The 18527-nt window shown below is 44.3% G+C and overlaps 1 protein-coding gene across 2 annotated transcripts; it reads right to left on the reverse strand.

The window, feature by feature from the left end:
- Window positions 1-57: 57 nt before the first annotated feature.
- cdc42ep1a (CDC42 effector protein (Rho GTPase binding) 1a) lies at window positions 58-17996 on the reverse strand. 2 transcript variants are annotated; one of them, XM_014208320.3, is made up of 3 exons: window positions 17780-17996; window positions 9662-12632; window positions 58-1628 (listed from the first exon to the last, which is right to left on the reverse strand). In XM_014208320.3, exons 2-3 carry the CDS (start codon window positions 10119-10121, stop codon window positions 886-888), a joined length of 1203 nt encoding a protein of 400 aa, XP_014063795.1. In that variant the 5' UTR covers window positions 10122-12632; window positions 17780-17996; the 3' UTR covers window positions 58-885. The 2 variants fall into 2 exon arrangements, with proteins under 2 accessions (XP_014063795.1, XP_014063786.1); XM_014208311.3 differs by having other exon boundaries at window positions 9662-12635.
- Between the last annotated feature and the right edge of the window lie 531 nt (window positions 17997-18527).

Below are 18527 nucleotides of genomic sequence, written 5' to 3' on the forward strand. Positions count from 1 at the left end.
ATGAATTTGAGAAACATTTCAAAATGGAGTATGATGTTAATATGTGAATTAACAAACTTACAGTCCAAACATTATACTTTATTCAAACATTATACACTATTATAGCACTACAACATCGTACAAAATTACCTTCTTCTATTTAACTTCTGAGTAAATTTCTCAGGGTTTGTGCTTCATACTGTATCTGTAGACCAATAAAAAGTGTAAGCATCAGCCAAAATATGATTGTTTCCCTGTAGTTAACGTCATGTGATAAGATTTAAGATCTCTCTCTTGGTGTAGTGTTTGAATGGGTTGAAATGGCTACTGCTTCGTCTTTGTGTCCTGCCTGTTGCCTTGAATAGTTCTATGAAGTCACACATTGAGCATTTTGCTCAGGAAGTCCAAACTGACTATTTATAACCAGCTGTTAACAGACTTACACACTGTTGAGCAACGTCTTTAGTGTTTCCATGGTAACTCCTCTGTGTCCAACAACCACTTTCTCTGGTACACTCTGACACTTTCTACCCCATCTCTTTGTTCGCCACTGGTTCCAGTGACCTCTTTTAAAAGCTATTATTAGCCCGTTCAAGCTCCTTCCATACAGTATGTTCGCTTGGGGAACTGTCAGCCTCCATAATCTTTCAATGAGTCTTTCAACAAATAATAGCAAAATTTTAAGTGAGTCATCTGACAACTTATAAAATTCAATTTCTCCAATGAATATTAGAATATGATGAAGAAGGGTTCAAGGGTGACTCAGGTCAATAAGCTAGCCTCATTGATGTAAAAAAATGTTTTTCTTAAGACAAAAGTGTTTACAAGGAATTAAGCAATAATCCCAAATCTGTAGTAGGTACTTCTGGTTAAAAAAATGTTGTCCATTTAGTTTGTCCGTTTTGTTTAGACTTTGATTTCCTCCTCCTCATCGGGGGTGATTAAGATGTAAGGTGTTTTCTTCATGGTCTGGCCCATGGTCACCTCTCCCTCCAGATCCATCCTCTGCTGCCCCTTCAGGATCCCTCCAACTCCGTAGAGCACCCCCAGCACATCAGTGGCACCCTGGAACCTCTCACTCTCCATAGCAGGCCTCTGTCTAGACGGGGAGCCCATCACTAAATCAGGCACCACCCCTTTAAGATGCTGCCCACCTCCATTAATCTCCATTCTCCTAGCCTCCTCTTCCTCCTCTTCCCACTCCATCCCATATGGACTCTTCCTGCTGCTACAGTCTTCTCGAAGCAGAGAATCCACCAACGAGGCAGTGGTGGCATCCATCTCCGAGTCCATCTCCGAGCCTTCATTGGTCACAAACCCGAATGCAGAGCAGCTTGGCTCCTCTGCCATCCAGGCATGGCTGGGCTCTAGGTGGCCGTTGGGGCTGTCAATCAAACCAAACACCTCGCTCATGAGGGAGGGCCCCAGGTCAAAGGTGAAGGAGGCCATGGAGGTCAGGGACTCATACTGGGTCATGTGACCGGGGTCAGAAGTCAGGGTGGGGTATGCGGAGGACTTCAGGAGGGCGGAGACATCGGTGAGCGAGCAGCCGTGGGCATTGGGGGTACAGGAAATAGATCCTCCCTGTTGCGACTGACGCTCTACTGAACGGGAGAGGCGGGGCAGAGTGGCAAAACCTGACTCCAAACCTGAGGGGGAGGAGAAACAAGGAGTTTAGTCCTAACATTCTGTATTGTGAAAAATTATTGACAAGAAACTTAAAAATCAAAAAATCTACACTGCTCAAAAAAATAAAGGGAACACTAAAATAACACATCCTAGATCTGAATGAATGAAATAATCTTATTAAATACTTTTTTCTTTACATAGTTGAATGTGCTGACAACAAAATCACACAAAAATAATCAATGGAAATCCAATTTATCAACCCATGGAGGTCTGGATTTGGAGTCACACTCAAAATTAAAGTGGAAAACCACACTACAGGCTGATCCAACTTTGATGTAATGTCCTTAAAACAAGTCAAAATGAGGCTCAGTAGTGTGTGTGGCCTCCACGTGCCTGTATGACCTCCCTACAACGCCTGGGCATGCTCCTGATGAGGTGGCGGATGGTCTCCTGAGGGATCTCCTCCCAGACCTGGACTAAAGCATCCGCCAACTCCTGGACAGTCTGTGGTGCAACGTGGCGTTGGTGGATGGAGCGAGTCATGATGTCCCAGATGTGCTCAATTGGATTCAGGTCTGGGGAACGGGCGGGCCAGTCCATAGCATCAATGCCTTCCTCTTGCAGGAACTGCTGACACACTCCAGCCACAGGTCTAGCATTGTCTTGCATTAGGAGGAACCCAGGGCCAACCGCACCAGGATATGGTCTCACAAGGGGTCTGAGGATCTCATCTCGGTACCTAATGGCAGTCAGGCTACCTCTGGCGAGCACATGGAGGGCTGTGCGGCCCCCCAAAGAAATGGCACCCCACACTATGACTGACCCACCGCCAAACCGGTCATGCTGGAGGATGTTGCAGGCAGCAGAACGTTCTCCACGGCATCTCCAGACTCTGTCACGTCTGTCACTTGCTCAGTGTGAACCTGCTTTCATCTGTGAAGAGCACAGGGTGCCAGCGAATTTGCCAATCTTGGTGTTCTCTGGCAAATGCCAAACGTCCTGCACGGTGTTGGGCTGTAAGCACAACCCCCACCTGTGGATGTCGGGCCCTCATACCACCCTCATGGAGTCTGTTTCTGGCCGTTTGAGCAGACACATGCACATTTGTGGCCTGCTGGAGGTCATTTTGCAGGGCTCTGGCAGTGCTCCTCCTGCTCCTCCTTGCACAAAGGCGGTCCTGCTGCTGGGTTGTTGCCCTCCTACGGCCTCCTCCACGTCTCCTGATGTACTGGCCTGTCTCCTGGTAGCGCCTCCATGCTCTGGACACTACGCTGACAGACACAGCAAACCTTCTTGACACAGCTCGCATTGATGTGCCATCCTGGATGAGCTGCACTACCTGAGCCACTTGTGTGGGTTGTAGACTCCGTCTCATGCTACCACTAGAGTGAAAGCACCGCCAGCATTCAAAAGTGACCAAAACATCAGCCAGGAAGCCTAGGAACTGAGAAGTGGTCTGTCGTCACCACCTGCAGAACCACTCCTTTATTGGTGGTGTCTTGCTAATTGCCTATAATTTCCACCTGTTGTCTATTCCATTTGCACAACAGCATGTGAAATGTATTGTCAATCAGTGTTGCTTCCTAAGTGGACAGTTTGATTTCACAGAAGTGTGATTGACTTGGAGTTACATTGTGTTGTTTAAGTGTTCCCTTTATTTTTTTGAGCAGTATATTTTACAGGATGAATAAATCAAATTCCAGTTGGCACCCTAGTTCTACCTTCATGAATAATCTCAAAGACACTATGCTCGTCTGTCCTGGGAAGGTAAGCAGACTACGCTCAGTCTCTCTGGGAAGTAAAGTGGACTACGCTCAGTCTCTCCTGGGAAGTAAAGTGGACTATGCTCAGTCTCTGCTGGGAAGTAAAGTGGACTATGCTCAGTCTCTGCTGGGAAGTAAAGTGGACTATGCTCAGTCTCTGCTGGGAAGGTAAGTGGACGATGCTCAGTCTCTGCTGGGAAGTAAAGTGGACTATGCTCAGTCTCTGCTGGGAAGTAAAGTGGACGATGCTCAGTCTCTGCTGGGAAGGTAAGTGGACGATGCTCAGTCTCCGCTGGGAAGTAAAGTGGATGATGCTCAGTCTCTGCTGGGAAGGTAAGTGGACGATGCTCATTCTCTGCTGGGAAGGTAAGTGGAGAATTCAGAAAGGAACTTCCATAGATGCTCTCCCATCACCAACAGAGGGCAGTGTAAACTATGTCATCAAAGATTGAGTCTTCTGCCAGTTTCAAACTCAAGCTCTATCTCTTGAGTTAGACATCACCTCTTAGGCATGTTGTTCTCAGGCCAGATCACTCACATGACCTGTCACACACTAGTGCTCTCATGGCCTACTGGAAACCAACTAGATGCAAGGTACGTTAAGAAACGACTGCATACCCACATAAAACAATACTATAGTTTACTATACTGCCCCTACCAAGCAAAAAGGCAGTAACTGCTCATTGCGTGGAACTGAGAAAAATAGCTTTTATTTACCTTGGTTTCACAGTAATCTAGTACAGTTACTGCTAAAATGACCCCTCATTTTCTCCAAAACACAATAGAGGCAGGATACTTGTCCACATGATTAAGCATGTATTTAATGTAGAAAAATGACATTAACTCATTTTTGACCAATTGAGCAGGTCCTGCCTTTTTGCTCGGCAGGGCAGTATAGAATACTATAGTACTTACTATAGAATTATATAGTATACTGTAGAATCCTATACCCCATACTGTAGTATCCCTTGATCGTGTAGTGCTTACTATATACTTTTTTGTATACTGTAGAATACTATACTACACACAGTACTATCCCTTGATCATGTAGTGCTTACTATATACTTTTTTGTATACTGTAGAATACTATACTACACACAGTACTATCCCTTGATCATGTAGTGCTTACTATATACTTTTTTGTATACTGTAGAATGCTATACTACACACAGTACTATCCCTTGATCGTGTAGTGCTTACTTTAGAACTTTTAGATCGATTGAAGTGCTAGCTAGCTTTACTGCTAGCTGCTAACTTTGTTGATGCTGTTTTGATTTGAACGTGCTGTCCTTGGGAAGCTCATGCCTGGGATTTTCTCTGAGGTCCCCCCTTGATCGTGTAGTGCTTACTATAGAATGTTGTAGAATACTATACCCTACACTGTAGTTAGTATCCCTTGATTGCTTTATTCAGTTGATTGTTTAAAAACACACAATACAACCATAAATGTGGATACAATGCATTTAGAAATTTGAAGAGAATAACACAAAAAAGTAAAATGTATTTCCATTGTGGTTCTAGTTCAAACATGTTAGACATTTACAGCTAACCCATATGAAAAGAATACTATGGACTACCATGGTCTAAATACTGTACTATTAATATATTTATATAATATAGCATTCACTGTAGTGTTTTTGTGAACTTTACTGTAGTATATAGTATTCCCAGTGTTTTTGCAGACATGACTACAGTATTCACTGGTGTTTTTGCAGACATGACTGTAGTATACACTAGTGTTTTTGCAGGCATTACTGTAGTATACTGTAGTATTTAGTGTAGTGCTTTTGCGGGCATTACTGTAGTATACTGTAGTATTCACTGGTGCTTTTGCAGACATGACTGTAGTATACACTAGTGTTTTTGTGGGCATTACTGTGGTATACTGTAGTATTTACTGTAGTGTTTTTGCAGACATTACCGTAGTATACTATAGTATTTACTGTAGTGTTTTTCCGGACATGACTAAAGTATTACTATTTATATACAATTGTAGTATAGTATTCACTGTAGTGTTTTTGCGTACTTTACTGTATTATTCACTATAGTGTCAGCTAAAACACTACGCTGAATACTATAGTATATAAATAGTAATACTACACTATTTAGACCATAGTATACTATAGTTTTTTTCATGTGGGTAGTTTGAATGGGTTGTGCCCACTACCCAGGACTACAGGACTCTCACCAAAAACAAGCATGCATACACAGACAAAAACATGCCTCCACACACGCACACGCACACACCAATAGGACAGAAAGGTCAGACAGTGAGACATGAGGGTATTACAGTTTTTTACAATCACTTTGGCACTAATTTCAGAACCTTTTTTCTAAACTCTAGACACCAAACTCACAATCGATGATCAAAAAAGCACATTTTTCAAAACTCAACACTTTTTCCAATTGCTTGGACACAATACACATAAAGCTAAGATCATTTGTTCATTGAACTGCTCAAAATGATAAGTAACTGTTCCATGACTCTTAATGCATAGTTTTATGGAAACTGATGAACAATATTCCATGTTTAGATCATGAAAGTTTCAGGATAACGAGATCCATTGACACCAATTACCGTGGAACATGAACCAATTGGACTACATTATCTATGGATGTAATATTTCATCATCATTCTTTATCAGACACTGTTTCTATGGTCCCATGTACCACTTTTCCAGACCATGTTTTCAGATTTGACATTACTGTACACCTATCTAGTACTGGGTAGGACCCCCTTTTGCCTCCACAACAGCCTGAATTATTCATGGTGTTGTACGTTAAGAGATGCCCTTCTGCACACCACTGTTTTAAATGGCTGTTATTTGAGCATTTTTGGCCTTTCTGTTAGCTTGAATAAGTTTGGACATTCTCCTCTGACCTCTCTCATTAACAAGGTGTTTTTGCCCATAGAACTGATGCTCACTGAATGTGTTTTGTTTATCGCATCATTCTCTGTAAACTCAAGAGACTGTAGTGCGTAAAAATCCCAGGAGGGCAGCTGTTTCTGAGGTGCTGGAACCACCATGTGTGGCACCAACAATCATACCACGGTCAAAGTTGCTTAGATTACGCATCTTGCCCGTTCTAATATTTGGTCGAACAACATCTAAAGCTCTCTACTCTATATACTCTATATATTGAGTTGCAGGCAGCCACATGATTCGCTGTTCGAAGGAGCAGGCTATTTGAGTTAACACGCAGGTGTACCTAATAAAGTGCCCTTGTAATTGCTTTTCCAATACTGCCAACTCGTTACTGATGATTGATTTCACATTGTGGTAAGAGAATATAGTGAAATGAGAGGTATCCACCTACAACAACATAGCGATAACATGGAGCCAGCAGGTGATCCAGGTCACAATAGAGGTCAAGCAGTGGGAGGACGTGGTGGTCAAAGGAATGGCAGGGGACAAGCACCCCTTCTGAGAGGTGGTCGTGGGCCTCGTTTGAGAGATGTGGGGGAACGTGGTAGAGGACAAGGCCACGGAACACGACAGCGGCAGCAACAACAAAGAGTGTCCAATGAAATCTGAGCAATAGTTGTAGACCATGTCGTAAATCATGACATGACAATGACTGAGGCAGCTACAATGTTTAAACCAAACCTCAGATGATCAACCGTGGCCTCAATCATCAGAACCTTCCGCAATGAGAACCGGTAAGTCTTCAGCATGCACTAAACATTAGGCTACTCTCAATTGTCAAATGACTGTATACTGCATGCCAATGTGTACCACAGAGTAGGTGATGTGACTAAATGTGTTCTTATTGTAATTTTCCCTGCAGAATTGAGACTAGGCCAAATAGGGGAGGCAGAGGTAAAATTCTGACAGACCAACAAGAGCGGGCTGTGCTCAATTTGGTTTGGGACAGAATGATATTCGCCTTACATAAATTCAGCAGCACATCTTGGACAATGAGGACTTGTTCAACAATGTGGAAGCCATAAGTTTGCCGACTATGGCACGCATGCTGAAAAGGCATCAGGTGTCTCTAAAACAGCTATACCATGTACCTTTAGAAAGAAATGCAGACAGAGTGAAGCAACTGAGGACTGAGTATGTTCAGGTATGTTCAGTTTCAAGATGCCTGTTGTGAAAAATTCCCCCAAAATTCTACATCTACATCAGTAATTCTCTTTCCAAAAAGCCTTTTTAGAGGGTGATGGAGCTGGATGCTGACGAAAACGATCCCAAATTCCTCTTTTTGGATGAGGCAGGCTTCAACCTGGCCAAGACAAGGAGGAGAGGTCGGAATTTCATTGGCCAGCGGGCAACCATCCAAGTACCTGGACAGCGTGGGGCCAACATCACCATGTGTGCAGCTATATCAGAAGATGGTGTGGGGGGACGCAGACCGCGTATTGGATCATATAATGCTTCTCTCCTTGTAACCTTCCTTGATGAGCTAAATCAGGTCTGTAGAGCTGATGGCGTGACATATGTCATTGTGTGGGATAATGTCAGGTTCCACCATGCTCAAATGGCGCAAGCATGGTTTCAGGCCCATCCACAATTTACCACCCTGTACTTACCCCCATACTCTCCTTTCCTTAACCTGATTAAGGAATTTTTCTCCACATGGAGGTGGAAGGTATGTGATAGGCGCCCTCACAAACAAGCCACCCTTCTCCAGGCCATGGATGACGCATGCAATGACATCACGGCAGACCAGTGTCAGGCCTGGATTCGCCATGCCTGAAGATTCTTCCCAAGATGTTTGGCTAATGAAAACATCCATTGTGATGTGGATAAGAACCTATGGCCAAATCCACAAGACAGGGTTGATGGAAATATAGAAGTACAGTAATCAATCCTTTGTTTTGCTTTTTACAGTAAGCCAGGTGAGGAACACTGCAGTTGATGTTTTACTGTAGTTTTTTTCTTTTTTGTAGCTAATTATTTTTGCTTTGATTCAAAGAAACCTATGTTGTGATTTTATTGTATTTCATCAATATATTTCTGATTTTGTTCAATGATTCCACTGTCTGTAGTATTCTCTCTACTAGTCCTTTTACCATGATGTATTTACGTGTAGTAGCATAATGAAACATGTATCACATATTTTGTACTACAATATTTAATGATTGTATGAACAACTACACAGTGAAACTATCGGTATCTTGTGTGTGGGTGATCTAAGTGAATGTTACTATGGTATTTCATGATAAATGAGTTATTTGAACCAATGATTCCGCAAGTGCAAGGTTTCTTTAAAGATATGAATGCACAATGCAATGTTTTGAACATTGGACAGCCTGTGTTACAAGTGATGACCATTTTGTGTCTAGAGTTTTTAAAAATTACCACAAGGTTCTGAAATTAGTGCCAAAGTGATTGTAAAAACTGTAATGTGGGGCAGTCAGTCACACTGGGCCTCAGACCAGACACATAACAGCACAGTCATGTCTGGCGCGGCTCTCTCTTATCATCACACAACAAGCTGGAGAGAGTGTGAGGGTTGTTGTGTATGAACCAAGGTGATTCATCATGACAGCTGTGGAAAATCTGTGAATTACTGTGGCTTGTTTTTACAGCATGTCCAATGGCAGCTACTGCTTCTATGACTGACCATGTATCAAATCCAAGTCTCCTGCATGCAACAAGACTGTGTTAGCCTGCTGAGCTAAAGCCTAGACCTTAGGTCCAGGAGCTACTACAAGCCTCCACAGGTACATGTTCACTTATTGGGTGGATGCATGCATACAGTGTGAGTATATCTCAATATGTGTGTGTATACTTATTTATTTTACCTTTATTTAACTAGGCAAGTCAGTTAAGAACAAATTCTTATTTACAATGCCTACCAGGAAACAGTGGGTTAACTGCCTAGTTCAGGGGCAGAACGACAGATTTTTTACCTTGTCAGCTCGGGGATTCGATCCAGCAACCTTTCAGTTACTGGTCCAACGCTCTAACCACTAAGCTAACTGCCGCCCCAAATGTGTCTGAATGTGTGTGTGAATGTGTGTGTGTATGTTTGTGTGTGTGTATGTGAGTGGGTGTGTATGTATGTGAGTGTGAATGTGTGTGTGTATGTGAGTGTGAATGTGTGTTTGTATGTGAGGGTGAATTGTGTGTGTATGTGAGTGTGAATGTGTGTGTGTATGTGAATGTGAATGTGTGTGTGTATGTGAGTGTGAATTGTGTGTGTATGTGAGTGTGAATGTGTGTGTGTATGTGAATGTGAATGTGTGTGTGTATGTGTGTGTGAATATGTGTGTGTGTGTGTGTATATGCATATGTGTGTGTATATGTGTGTGAATGTAGGTGTACAGTAAGACTCACCATAACCATAAGTGGTCTCCTCCAGGGAGGTAGGAGAGGCAGGGAAGAGGTTTTTAGCAGGGCAGCCGTTTTGTGAGTCCACATCCAGTCGGGGGAGGGACACTGCATTCTTGATAATGGGGGATATGGGAGGGGGTGGCGGGGACAGGTCCTTGGATCCTCCCCTGGGACGCTCTGGTGTCTTCCGAACACGCCGCAGGGTCCGAGAGAAGAACGCCCCAATCTTGTTGTCAGGGCTTGTGACAGAATCAGCATCCCCGTTTCCGTTGGTGGCACCCCCATGGTTGCTAAGGAACGAGGTGTCCCCGAACACGTCCCCTCCGCGGCCCACGTGCATGGTATGTTGGAAGTCCCCCAGCGGAGGGCTGATCATGTCCAGGGTGAGGTCACCTTTGAAACGACGTTTCCCCTGAGAGCCAGCCACCAGGCCCTTCAGCCCAGGGATCTTCCCCAGGTTCATGGTGATGGCCAAGGGTATGGTCTTCTAAAAATGACAAAAATCCCTTTAAGTCCTCTAAAAGATAGGATGAAAATTTAGTTTCAAATATCTTTGGAGAAACTGTTACTGGAGAGTTGCTTTAGAAATGCTCCCAGGGGGATTGTGTGCCTCAAAAGTAATGATCGTGATCATTTAGGTGTTGAATAGAATTTCAACACCAGGTTTTGTAGGGTCAACCTCAGTAATGGAGAAATTTATTCTATTCTCTTGTTATCATGTGCTGTTTGCAATTTCAGTCCCATTTTCTGCTGTTTGTTGTCATCCATATCCAGCTGGATTAAGTGGAGAGAAATGGAGGAGAAAAGTATGCCGTTCAGTTCCTGGAATCCGCCTCCAGTTTGAGTGTGGTCAGAGACGCTGGGCTCGACAGTTGTTTTGGGCTTTGGGTTTATAAAACATCAGCTCAGGAAGAAGCCCAGTTCCAGCTGCAAATATCCCTCCTGCGGTTGTACACTGGAACCATTTATTAAAATAAAGCCAAAAAATGTATTTGAATCTCCATCTAGGAGAGGCTCAAATTCAGCTATAACAACAGTCTAGGTATTCTTAGGGGACTTTCTTTGCTAGAGATTGATTTGGTGTATTGACATAGAACCAGGTAGGTGGTCTGGCAGAACACTTCACTAACTGGAACATTCAGTTAGAAAGTAACTGGATCAGCCTTTTCTACAGACCCTGCCCTTCTGTTAGACATCAAAGTTCCAGGTTCCAAAGTCCATTATTCTGGAACTTTCTAAATTTAGACCACAGTAACTCTCCTGTCGCTACTCTCGTGAACAAATGAAACGTCAGTCTGGTTTTTGTCTGGGAGTCTCAGGGTATTTTGTTTCTCTCTCGTCCTGTGTCTTGCTACAACATGAGTGCTAATTAATCATATCACGTCATATTTCACTGAAATACTTGTTTCATCCTTCTTTAAAATCAGAGTAGGGACCCTCATTCAGCACTTCAAACTGATTTCACCAGCAGCAGAAACCTTGTATACAAACATGCAAAGTCTGTTCCACCAGATAAAAACACAGGCCTCTATTTTTGGCCAAAAGTGCACAAAATACTTACAAAAGTCAGCTAAGAAAATCACTTATCTGACTTTAATTGCACATAATACACCAGTGGGTCAACACTGGCAAGAGACGGGCAAATCATTTTCCTGTGTTATCTTTAGCCAGTGGAGTAATGGATATCGCTTTCTGAAATATTTTGATAGTGTAGAGTACACAGACAAGGTCTTCTGGTTATTTTAAGTGCTTTCCACTGCTGAGGCCCTCCCACGCGCGATAGCCTGGCTTTATTAATGACTTGGAACAGACCTCTGAATGGAATTGCGTCACGGTTAAAGCAGACTTTTAATTTGCTCCTAACTACAGTCCCAGGTCCTCTCTAGGTCTCGACGGGCTGCCGTTTTAAGAGGGGCAGCTGGGAGCAGCAGAGGGAGGAACCACACCTCACACCACAGACCAGAGGAGAGAGAGAGAGCAGTACCAGGGGTTTACTCACCAGACTTCTATTAGGTGTGATGTTGAATTTGAGAGTGTTAACCTCTAGAGAGCCCTAACCAGACAGTCATAACCAGACTTCATACAGCCAGAGTTCACGCCACTACCTCTTTATCCCTTACTAACTCTCCTGTGTGACTGTGAGCCGCAGAGGTGAAAGCAATCATCCCCCTCTCAGCCTGTGTGTGAATATGAAGAAGATACTCCTCAGTTTCAATCATGTATTTCAAGAGGAGAGGTATCTTGACCCCATCATACTGTACTAACAGAAGGGCCTGGAGCTCTGCTCTACTGTAATCCTGTTTCAGTCGGAGGATCTTTGGCCCACGCTCAGTGGGGTTCGAGTCTGTCCTTACCGTCCCGAGGGGCTTGGAAAGAGAGAGAGGGCCACTTAGTTGACCTTTGGCCTAACTCCTGCAGACACAGCTGTAGCACAGAGGTTTATCCCCACCCGTCTTTAAGGCACGCTCCTATATACGTCTCCTATACGTCTCCTGTACATCTCCTGTACGTCTCCTGTACGTCTCCTATACGTCTCCTATACGTCTCCTATATGTCCCAGCATCTCCCCCCTGCCCTGTCCTCCTCCTCCTCCTCCTCTCCTTCTGGTCATTTGTTTTCAGAGGTACGCATATCCAGGCATCTGAGCAGGGCTGAAACCAAACCCTGTTATGTTAAGTCTCTAAAAGGTAATACGTTTAATGCAGTAATCCGGGCGGCTGTCTGTGTTTTCAGAAGCAAAAAGGAGGGACTTCTCTGGGGATTGGTTGTGGCCTGGATTAGCCCCTAATCCCTGGATCTCTTCTTCCCCTCGTCCGACCGTCCAGGCTCCCTCTTTTTGGCCTTTCTCCTCCTTCTTTCTGGGCTCTGTCCTGGCTCTGACCTCCCTCTCTATGGGTCTGTGCTGGTTCTCTCTTCCAGGCCTGATCTCCGCTGGTTATCTGGAGCTACCTTGGCCTCACTGAAAACATGCCGTCTGCTGTGGGAGAGCGAGAGAGGGGGAGACAGGGAGTTATATATGGTAGGTCATGGTACCGGTGCATGGACAAGGCACACACAGGAATATAGTGAAACATAAATCATCTGGTGTTTGGAGTGCAGCTGGTACGGTCAATTTTGTGTATTCACCATATTTTCCACTCCCTTTTCTACTCTAGTCTGTTTTCCTGCCACTACCCAAGTAGTAACTGCTACAATAGTTTCTGTTTGACAGTAATTTAACTGGCTCAACATTTCTAAACAAATTTCAAAAAGGCCAAAATGATACAAGCGGAGTATTCAGGGGGTTTCCTGAACATCTCTACTTTAGGCTACATCACAGACCCATTCATCCAATCCTCCTCCACCATGTATCTGCCATGCCTGTGAGCCAAGGTGAGGCATGGTAGATGTTCACTGCCGGGCATGTGAGGTATGGTATGGTATGGCTGCGTGCCAAATGGCACCCTAGTCCATATATAGTGCACTACTTTTGAACAGAGCCCATAGGCCCATAGGCCTCTGGTCAAAAGGATTGCACTATGTAGTGAATAGGGTTCCATTTGGGATGCACCCAGATGTAAACCAGAGACGCCAGGCTCTAATAGGACTTGTGTGTGTGTGTGAACAGATTCCTGGGAGCAACATCTCTGGCCTCTCTCTCCCTCCATCACATCACATCAGAGACAGAAAAGGAGAACCAAACACTTCACTAACTGGAAACACCTTCAGGTCTGATCCTGCTTCCTTCTCTGAGACTGGCTGGCTGTGTTACTGTACTGGATGAAGTTCTCAGGGTTTGGAGAGATACACGCACAGACACACAAACACACAGCTAGATCAATAGACTGGAGAGATGCAGGTTGGTGTTTATTATCATGAATCTTACCCTGGAGGCAGAACTGAGCGATTTCTGCTAGATGGGCAAGCGGCAAATAAAAAATTGGCTATATGGTAAAAATGTATGAAAACATAAATGTGCTTTTCTCTTCATTTAAGGTTAGGGTTAGGCATTACGGTTAGCAGTGTGGTTCGGATCAGGGTTAAGGTTAGGGTTAGGCATTACGGTTAGCAGTGTGGTTCGGATCAGGGTTAAGGTTAGGGATAGGCATTACGGTTAGCAGTGTGGTTCGGGTCAGGGTTAAGGTTAGGGTTAGGCATTACGGTTAGCAGTGTGGTTCGGGTCAGGGTTAAGGTTAGGGTTAGGCATTACGGTTAGCAGTGTGGTTCGGGTCAGGGTTAAGGTTAGGGTTAGGCATTACGGTTAGCAGTGTGGTTCGGGTCAGGGTTAAGGTTAGGGTTAGGCATTACGGTTAGCAGTGTGGTTCGGGTCAGGGTTAAGGTTAGGGTTAGGCATTACGGTTAGCAGTGTGGTTCGGGTCAGGGTTAAGGTTAGGGTTAGGCATTACGGTTGGCAGTGTGGTTCGGGTCAGGGTTAAGGTTAGGGTTAGGCATTACGGTTAGCAGTGTGGTTCGGGTCAGGGTTAAGGTTAGGGTTAGGCATTACGGTTAGCAGTGTGGTTCGGGTCAGGGTTAAGGTTAGGGTTAGGCATTACGGTTAGCAGTGTGGTTCGGGTCAGGGTTAAGGTTAGGGTTAGGTTTAGGGCTGCCTCCAGAACAAAATTCATGACAAACAACTCTAACCTGCTGGAGAGATACTGTACTCTCAGCCATCTCTAATTTAATTGATTGAATGAGTCAGGATTTTATACAGAATAATGACTTGTCAGGTATCCCAACCAGTGTTCATTTGACCCATCTCCTCCTTGCCAAACTCCAGTCCCTTTTTTAAGTCCCTCCCTCGCTAACTTAACCAGGTGAACAAACATACAAGATAAGACTGCATTTCTTCACTCCCCCTGCGACATCCAATTACCTTATATTCCTCTTAGCTGTTGCTCTATTTGAATACAAGGAAAACAGAGCAACACTTCTCCTAAACTAAGAAAACAATTTTGCTTCTTCAACAAACATCCATTGCTTCTTTGCATCTCTCTCCAACCCCCCTCTTTACCCTTCTTTCTCTCTCCAACCCCCCTCTTTACTCTTCTCTCTCTCTCCAACCCCCCTCTTTACCCTTCTTTCTCTCTCTCTCCAACCCCCTCTTTACCCTTCTTTCTCTCCAACCCCCCTCTTTACCCTTCTTTCTCTCCAACCCCCTCTTTACCCTTCTTTCTCTCCAACCCCCCTCTTTACCCTTCTTTCTCTCCAACCCCCTCTTTACCCTTCTTTCTCTCTCCAACCCCCCTCTTTACCCTTCTTTCTCTCTCTCTCCAACCCCCTCTTTACCCTTCTTTCTCTCTCCAACCCCCTCTTTACCCTTCTTTCTCTCTCCAACCCCCTCGTTACCCTTCTTTCTCTCCAACCCCCTCTTTACCCTTCTTTCTCTCTCCAACCCCCCTCTTTACCCTTCTTTCTTTCTCTCTCCAACCCCCCTCTTTACCCTTCTTTCTCTCTCCAACCCCCCTCTTTACCCTTCTTTCTTTCTCTCTCCAACCCCCCTCTTTACCCTTCTTTCTCTCCAACCCCCCTCTTTACCCTTCTTTCTCTCTCCAACCCCCCTCTTTACCCTTCTTTCTCTCCAACCCCCTCTTTACCCTTCTTTCTCTCTCCAACCCCCCTCTTTACCCTTCTTTCTCTCCAACCCCCCTCTTTACCCTTCTTTCTCTCCAACCCCCCTCTTTACCCTTCTTTCTCTCTCTCTCCAACCCCCTCTTTACCCTTCTTTCTCTCTCTCTCCAACCCCCTCTTTACCCTTCTTTCTCTCTCCAACTCCCCCTCTTTACCCTTCTTTCTCTCCAACCCCCCTCTTTACCCTTCTTTCTCTCTCCAACCCCCCTCTTTACCCTTCTTTCTCTCCAACCCCCCTCTTTACCCTTCTTTCTCTCCAACCCCCTCTTTACCCTTCTTTCTCTCTCCAACCCCCCTCTTTACCCTTCTTTCTCTCTCTCTCCAACCCCCTCTTTACCCTTCTTTCTCTCTCCAACCCCCTCTTTACCCTTCTTTCTCTCTCCAACCCCCTCGTTACCCTTCTTTCTCTCCAACCCCCTCTTTACCCTTCTTTCTCTCTCCAACCCCCCTCTTTACCCTTCTTTCTTTCTCTCTCCAACCCCCCTCTTTACCCTTCTTTCTCTCTCCAACCCCCCTCTTTACCCTTCTTTCTTTCTCTCTCCAACCCCCCTCTTTACCCTTCTTTCTCTCCAACCCCCCTCTTTACCCTTCTTTCTCTCTCCAACCCCCCTCTTTACCCTTCTTTCTCTCCAACCCCCTCTTTACCCTTCTTTCTCTCTCCAACCCCCCTCTTTACCCTTCTTTCTCTCCAACCCCCCTCTTTACCCTTCTTTCTCTCCAACCCCCCTCTTTACCCTTCTTTCTCTCTCTCTCCAACCCCCTCTTTACCCTTCTTTCTCTCTCTCTCCAACCCCCTCTTTACCCTTCTTTCTCTCTCCAACCCCCCTCTTTACCCTTCTTTCTCTCCAACCCCCCTCTTTACCCTTCTTTCTCTCTCCAACCCCCTCTTTACCCTTCTTTCTCTCTCCAACCCCCCTCTTTACCCTTCTTTCTCTCTCCAACTCCCCCTCTTTACCCTTCTTTCTCTCCAACCCCCCCTCTTTACCCTTCTCTCTCTCTCCAACCCCCCCTTTACCCTTCTTTCTCTCTCCAACCCCCCTCTTTACCCTTCTTTCTCTCTCTCCAACCCCCCCTCTTTACCCTTCTTCCTCTCTCTCTGCAACCCCCCCCCTTTACCCTTCTTCCTCTCTCTCTGCAACCCCCCCTTTACCCTTCTTCCTCTCTCTCTGCAACCCCCCCCTTTACCCTTCTTCCTCTCTCTCTCTAACCCCCTCTTTACCCTTCTTTCTCTTTCTCTCTAACCCCCCCTTTACCCTTCTTTCTCTTTCCAACCCTGTACTGGGAGTTCACACCTCTTAAATTGACATTTGCCTGGTTGCGTCAATCAAAGATTGTGGATAAATGTAGATAGTTCTGTCTCTGCCAAAGGGATCACATGGGAGGAATGTGGGGCACAGGTACAATTGGCCAGGGTTAAAATAAAGGAATCTCATTGGATAAGGCCAACCTGTAAGGAATACCTCATCATCAGATTCAGATTTGAGGTGTTTGCTCAGTCATTCGGGTCCAATATGCACAAGTAAGACCGGCGCCTGGCCAAAACTGAAAACCAAAAATCTATAGAGGCATGTGATGGTTTAAACAGGTCTACTGAATATATCAATTAGACCTGCCTGGTGTTGCAAGCTAAGCACCAAGAGCACATTGTTATTGAGTAACAAACATGTTACCACAGAGCCTACTCTCTCCATTGATATGCCTGATTCCATCTAGTGTTTCATGAGTTAGCTGTGAAGCTAACAAGCTCTCCAAACAATTATATTGGCTGATCTCCCTAATGAGGTCAGAGTAATGACACCTCTGTTTTAAGTAGTGTTGCTACCCTTGACATTTGGAGAGGCTGCATCATTACTGTGTTGATATGTCAGTTAGTGGGTCCCCCTATGCAACAGTGTAATAACAGAGATGCCTTATTGCTATTAGAAACTGATTACCAACATAATTAGAGCAGTAAAACTAAATGTTTCGTCATACTGGTGGTATATGGTCTGATATACCATGGCTTTCAGCCAATCAGCATTCAGAGCTTGAACCACCCAGTTTAAAATGAATATCATTTGTGGACAATATTGTTGTTCTGATAAGACCTAAGCATAGACCTGTTATATATTGCAACACAAGCAACCCTAAAATATACTGCAGGCCAGATTATGTTTCATGACAAATGATCTATGGACAGACCCACGACACTTTTCCCACAATAACATATGTGCATGTTAGGCTAAATTTAGGCTACAGGACCATAGAACCGTATACATAGGCAGCATACATAGTTCCAGATATAAAATATGATGACTTGATTGTGAATAGAAAGTTAGGTAACATTAAACTATTTAAACAAAACAAAAAACGTTACTCCATACTTTACTTTCATTTGACACAGTGAGTCTATGGATATTTGGGAGATTACATTTATAGAAGGTTAATGAATAGCCTTCATACTTAAACAAATAGCCGAATGAAATGGTAAACTGCATAAACAAAACAAAAAGTTGAGCGCAAAGAAAAACTTACCTGAGCAAGTAGGCTAAGAGACATTGACAAAGATAGGACACGATTAAATGCCAGTAGATTTTTATGATAACCCACAAAATCCGTATTTATAATTCAAAATGTATGATAAAGTATCGTGACTTCTCGGAGGCCGGTCTCGTAGCTGGTCTCGTAGCTGCACAACGCAGCTAGTGCGGTCAGCTTCACTAGAGTATCGGTGAACAAGGGGCGGTCGAGGCAAAAACTGACGAGGCCATCGTCGAATCAGCAGCAGAGAACATGCAAGGGGAATACACCGTATGAACGAGCACGCTTCTCTAACTGCAAGACATATTCCAAAATATAGCCCCAATGAGCAAAGCCTTTTAATGGTTCGTTTACAGTATGATTCATCTTTATATGTCCCATCATATAGGAAAGACACCTGTACACCTGAAGCTGTAGTGGGCAGGCTACATCTGTCAAAACGAGTTATCAATTGACCTGACTATACTTACCGTTTAAAACCCTCAGGTGTCACAAGCCTGATGTAAAATTAAACCATTCTGCCCATAAACCTGTCTCTGTCCTCAGTCTGTGACGTCTTAAACAGCAACAGATTCATGTATTTATTGACTTTATGATTTATTTATTTAATTCTTCATTCAATTTTCATGGCACAGAGTAATGAAACTGATTTCCAATATCTCTTTTGAAAGCACCACAGAGGCTTCCAAAGGCCATTTTATTTTTTATTTTTTTTAATTTCTTTCACCTTTATTTAACCAGG

This window comes from Salmo salar, chromosome 01, assembly GCF_965601325.2.
Source record: "Salmo salar chromosome 01, fSalSal1, whole genome shotgun sequence".
Taxonomy (NCBI): Eukaryota; Metazoa; Chordata; class Actinopteri; order Salmoniformes; family Salmonidae; genus Salmo; species Salmo salar.

Bases quoted from the DNA above. Each gene is read 5' to 3' on its own strand.
- cdc42ep1a (XM_014208320.3), bottom strand. From the start codon at position 10,121: ATGAACCTGGGGAAGATCCCTGGGCTGAAGGGCCTGGTGGCTGGCTCT. The intron at 1,629-9,661 runs GTGAGTCTTACT...CCTCCCCCTCAG, and splicing joins GGAGACCACTTATGGTTATG to GTTTGGAGTCAGGTTTTGCC.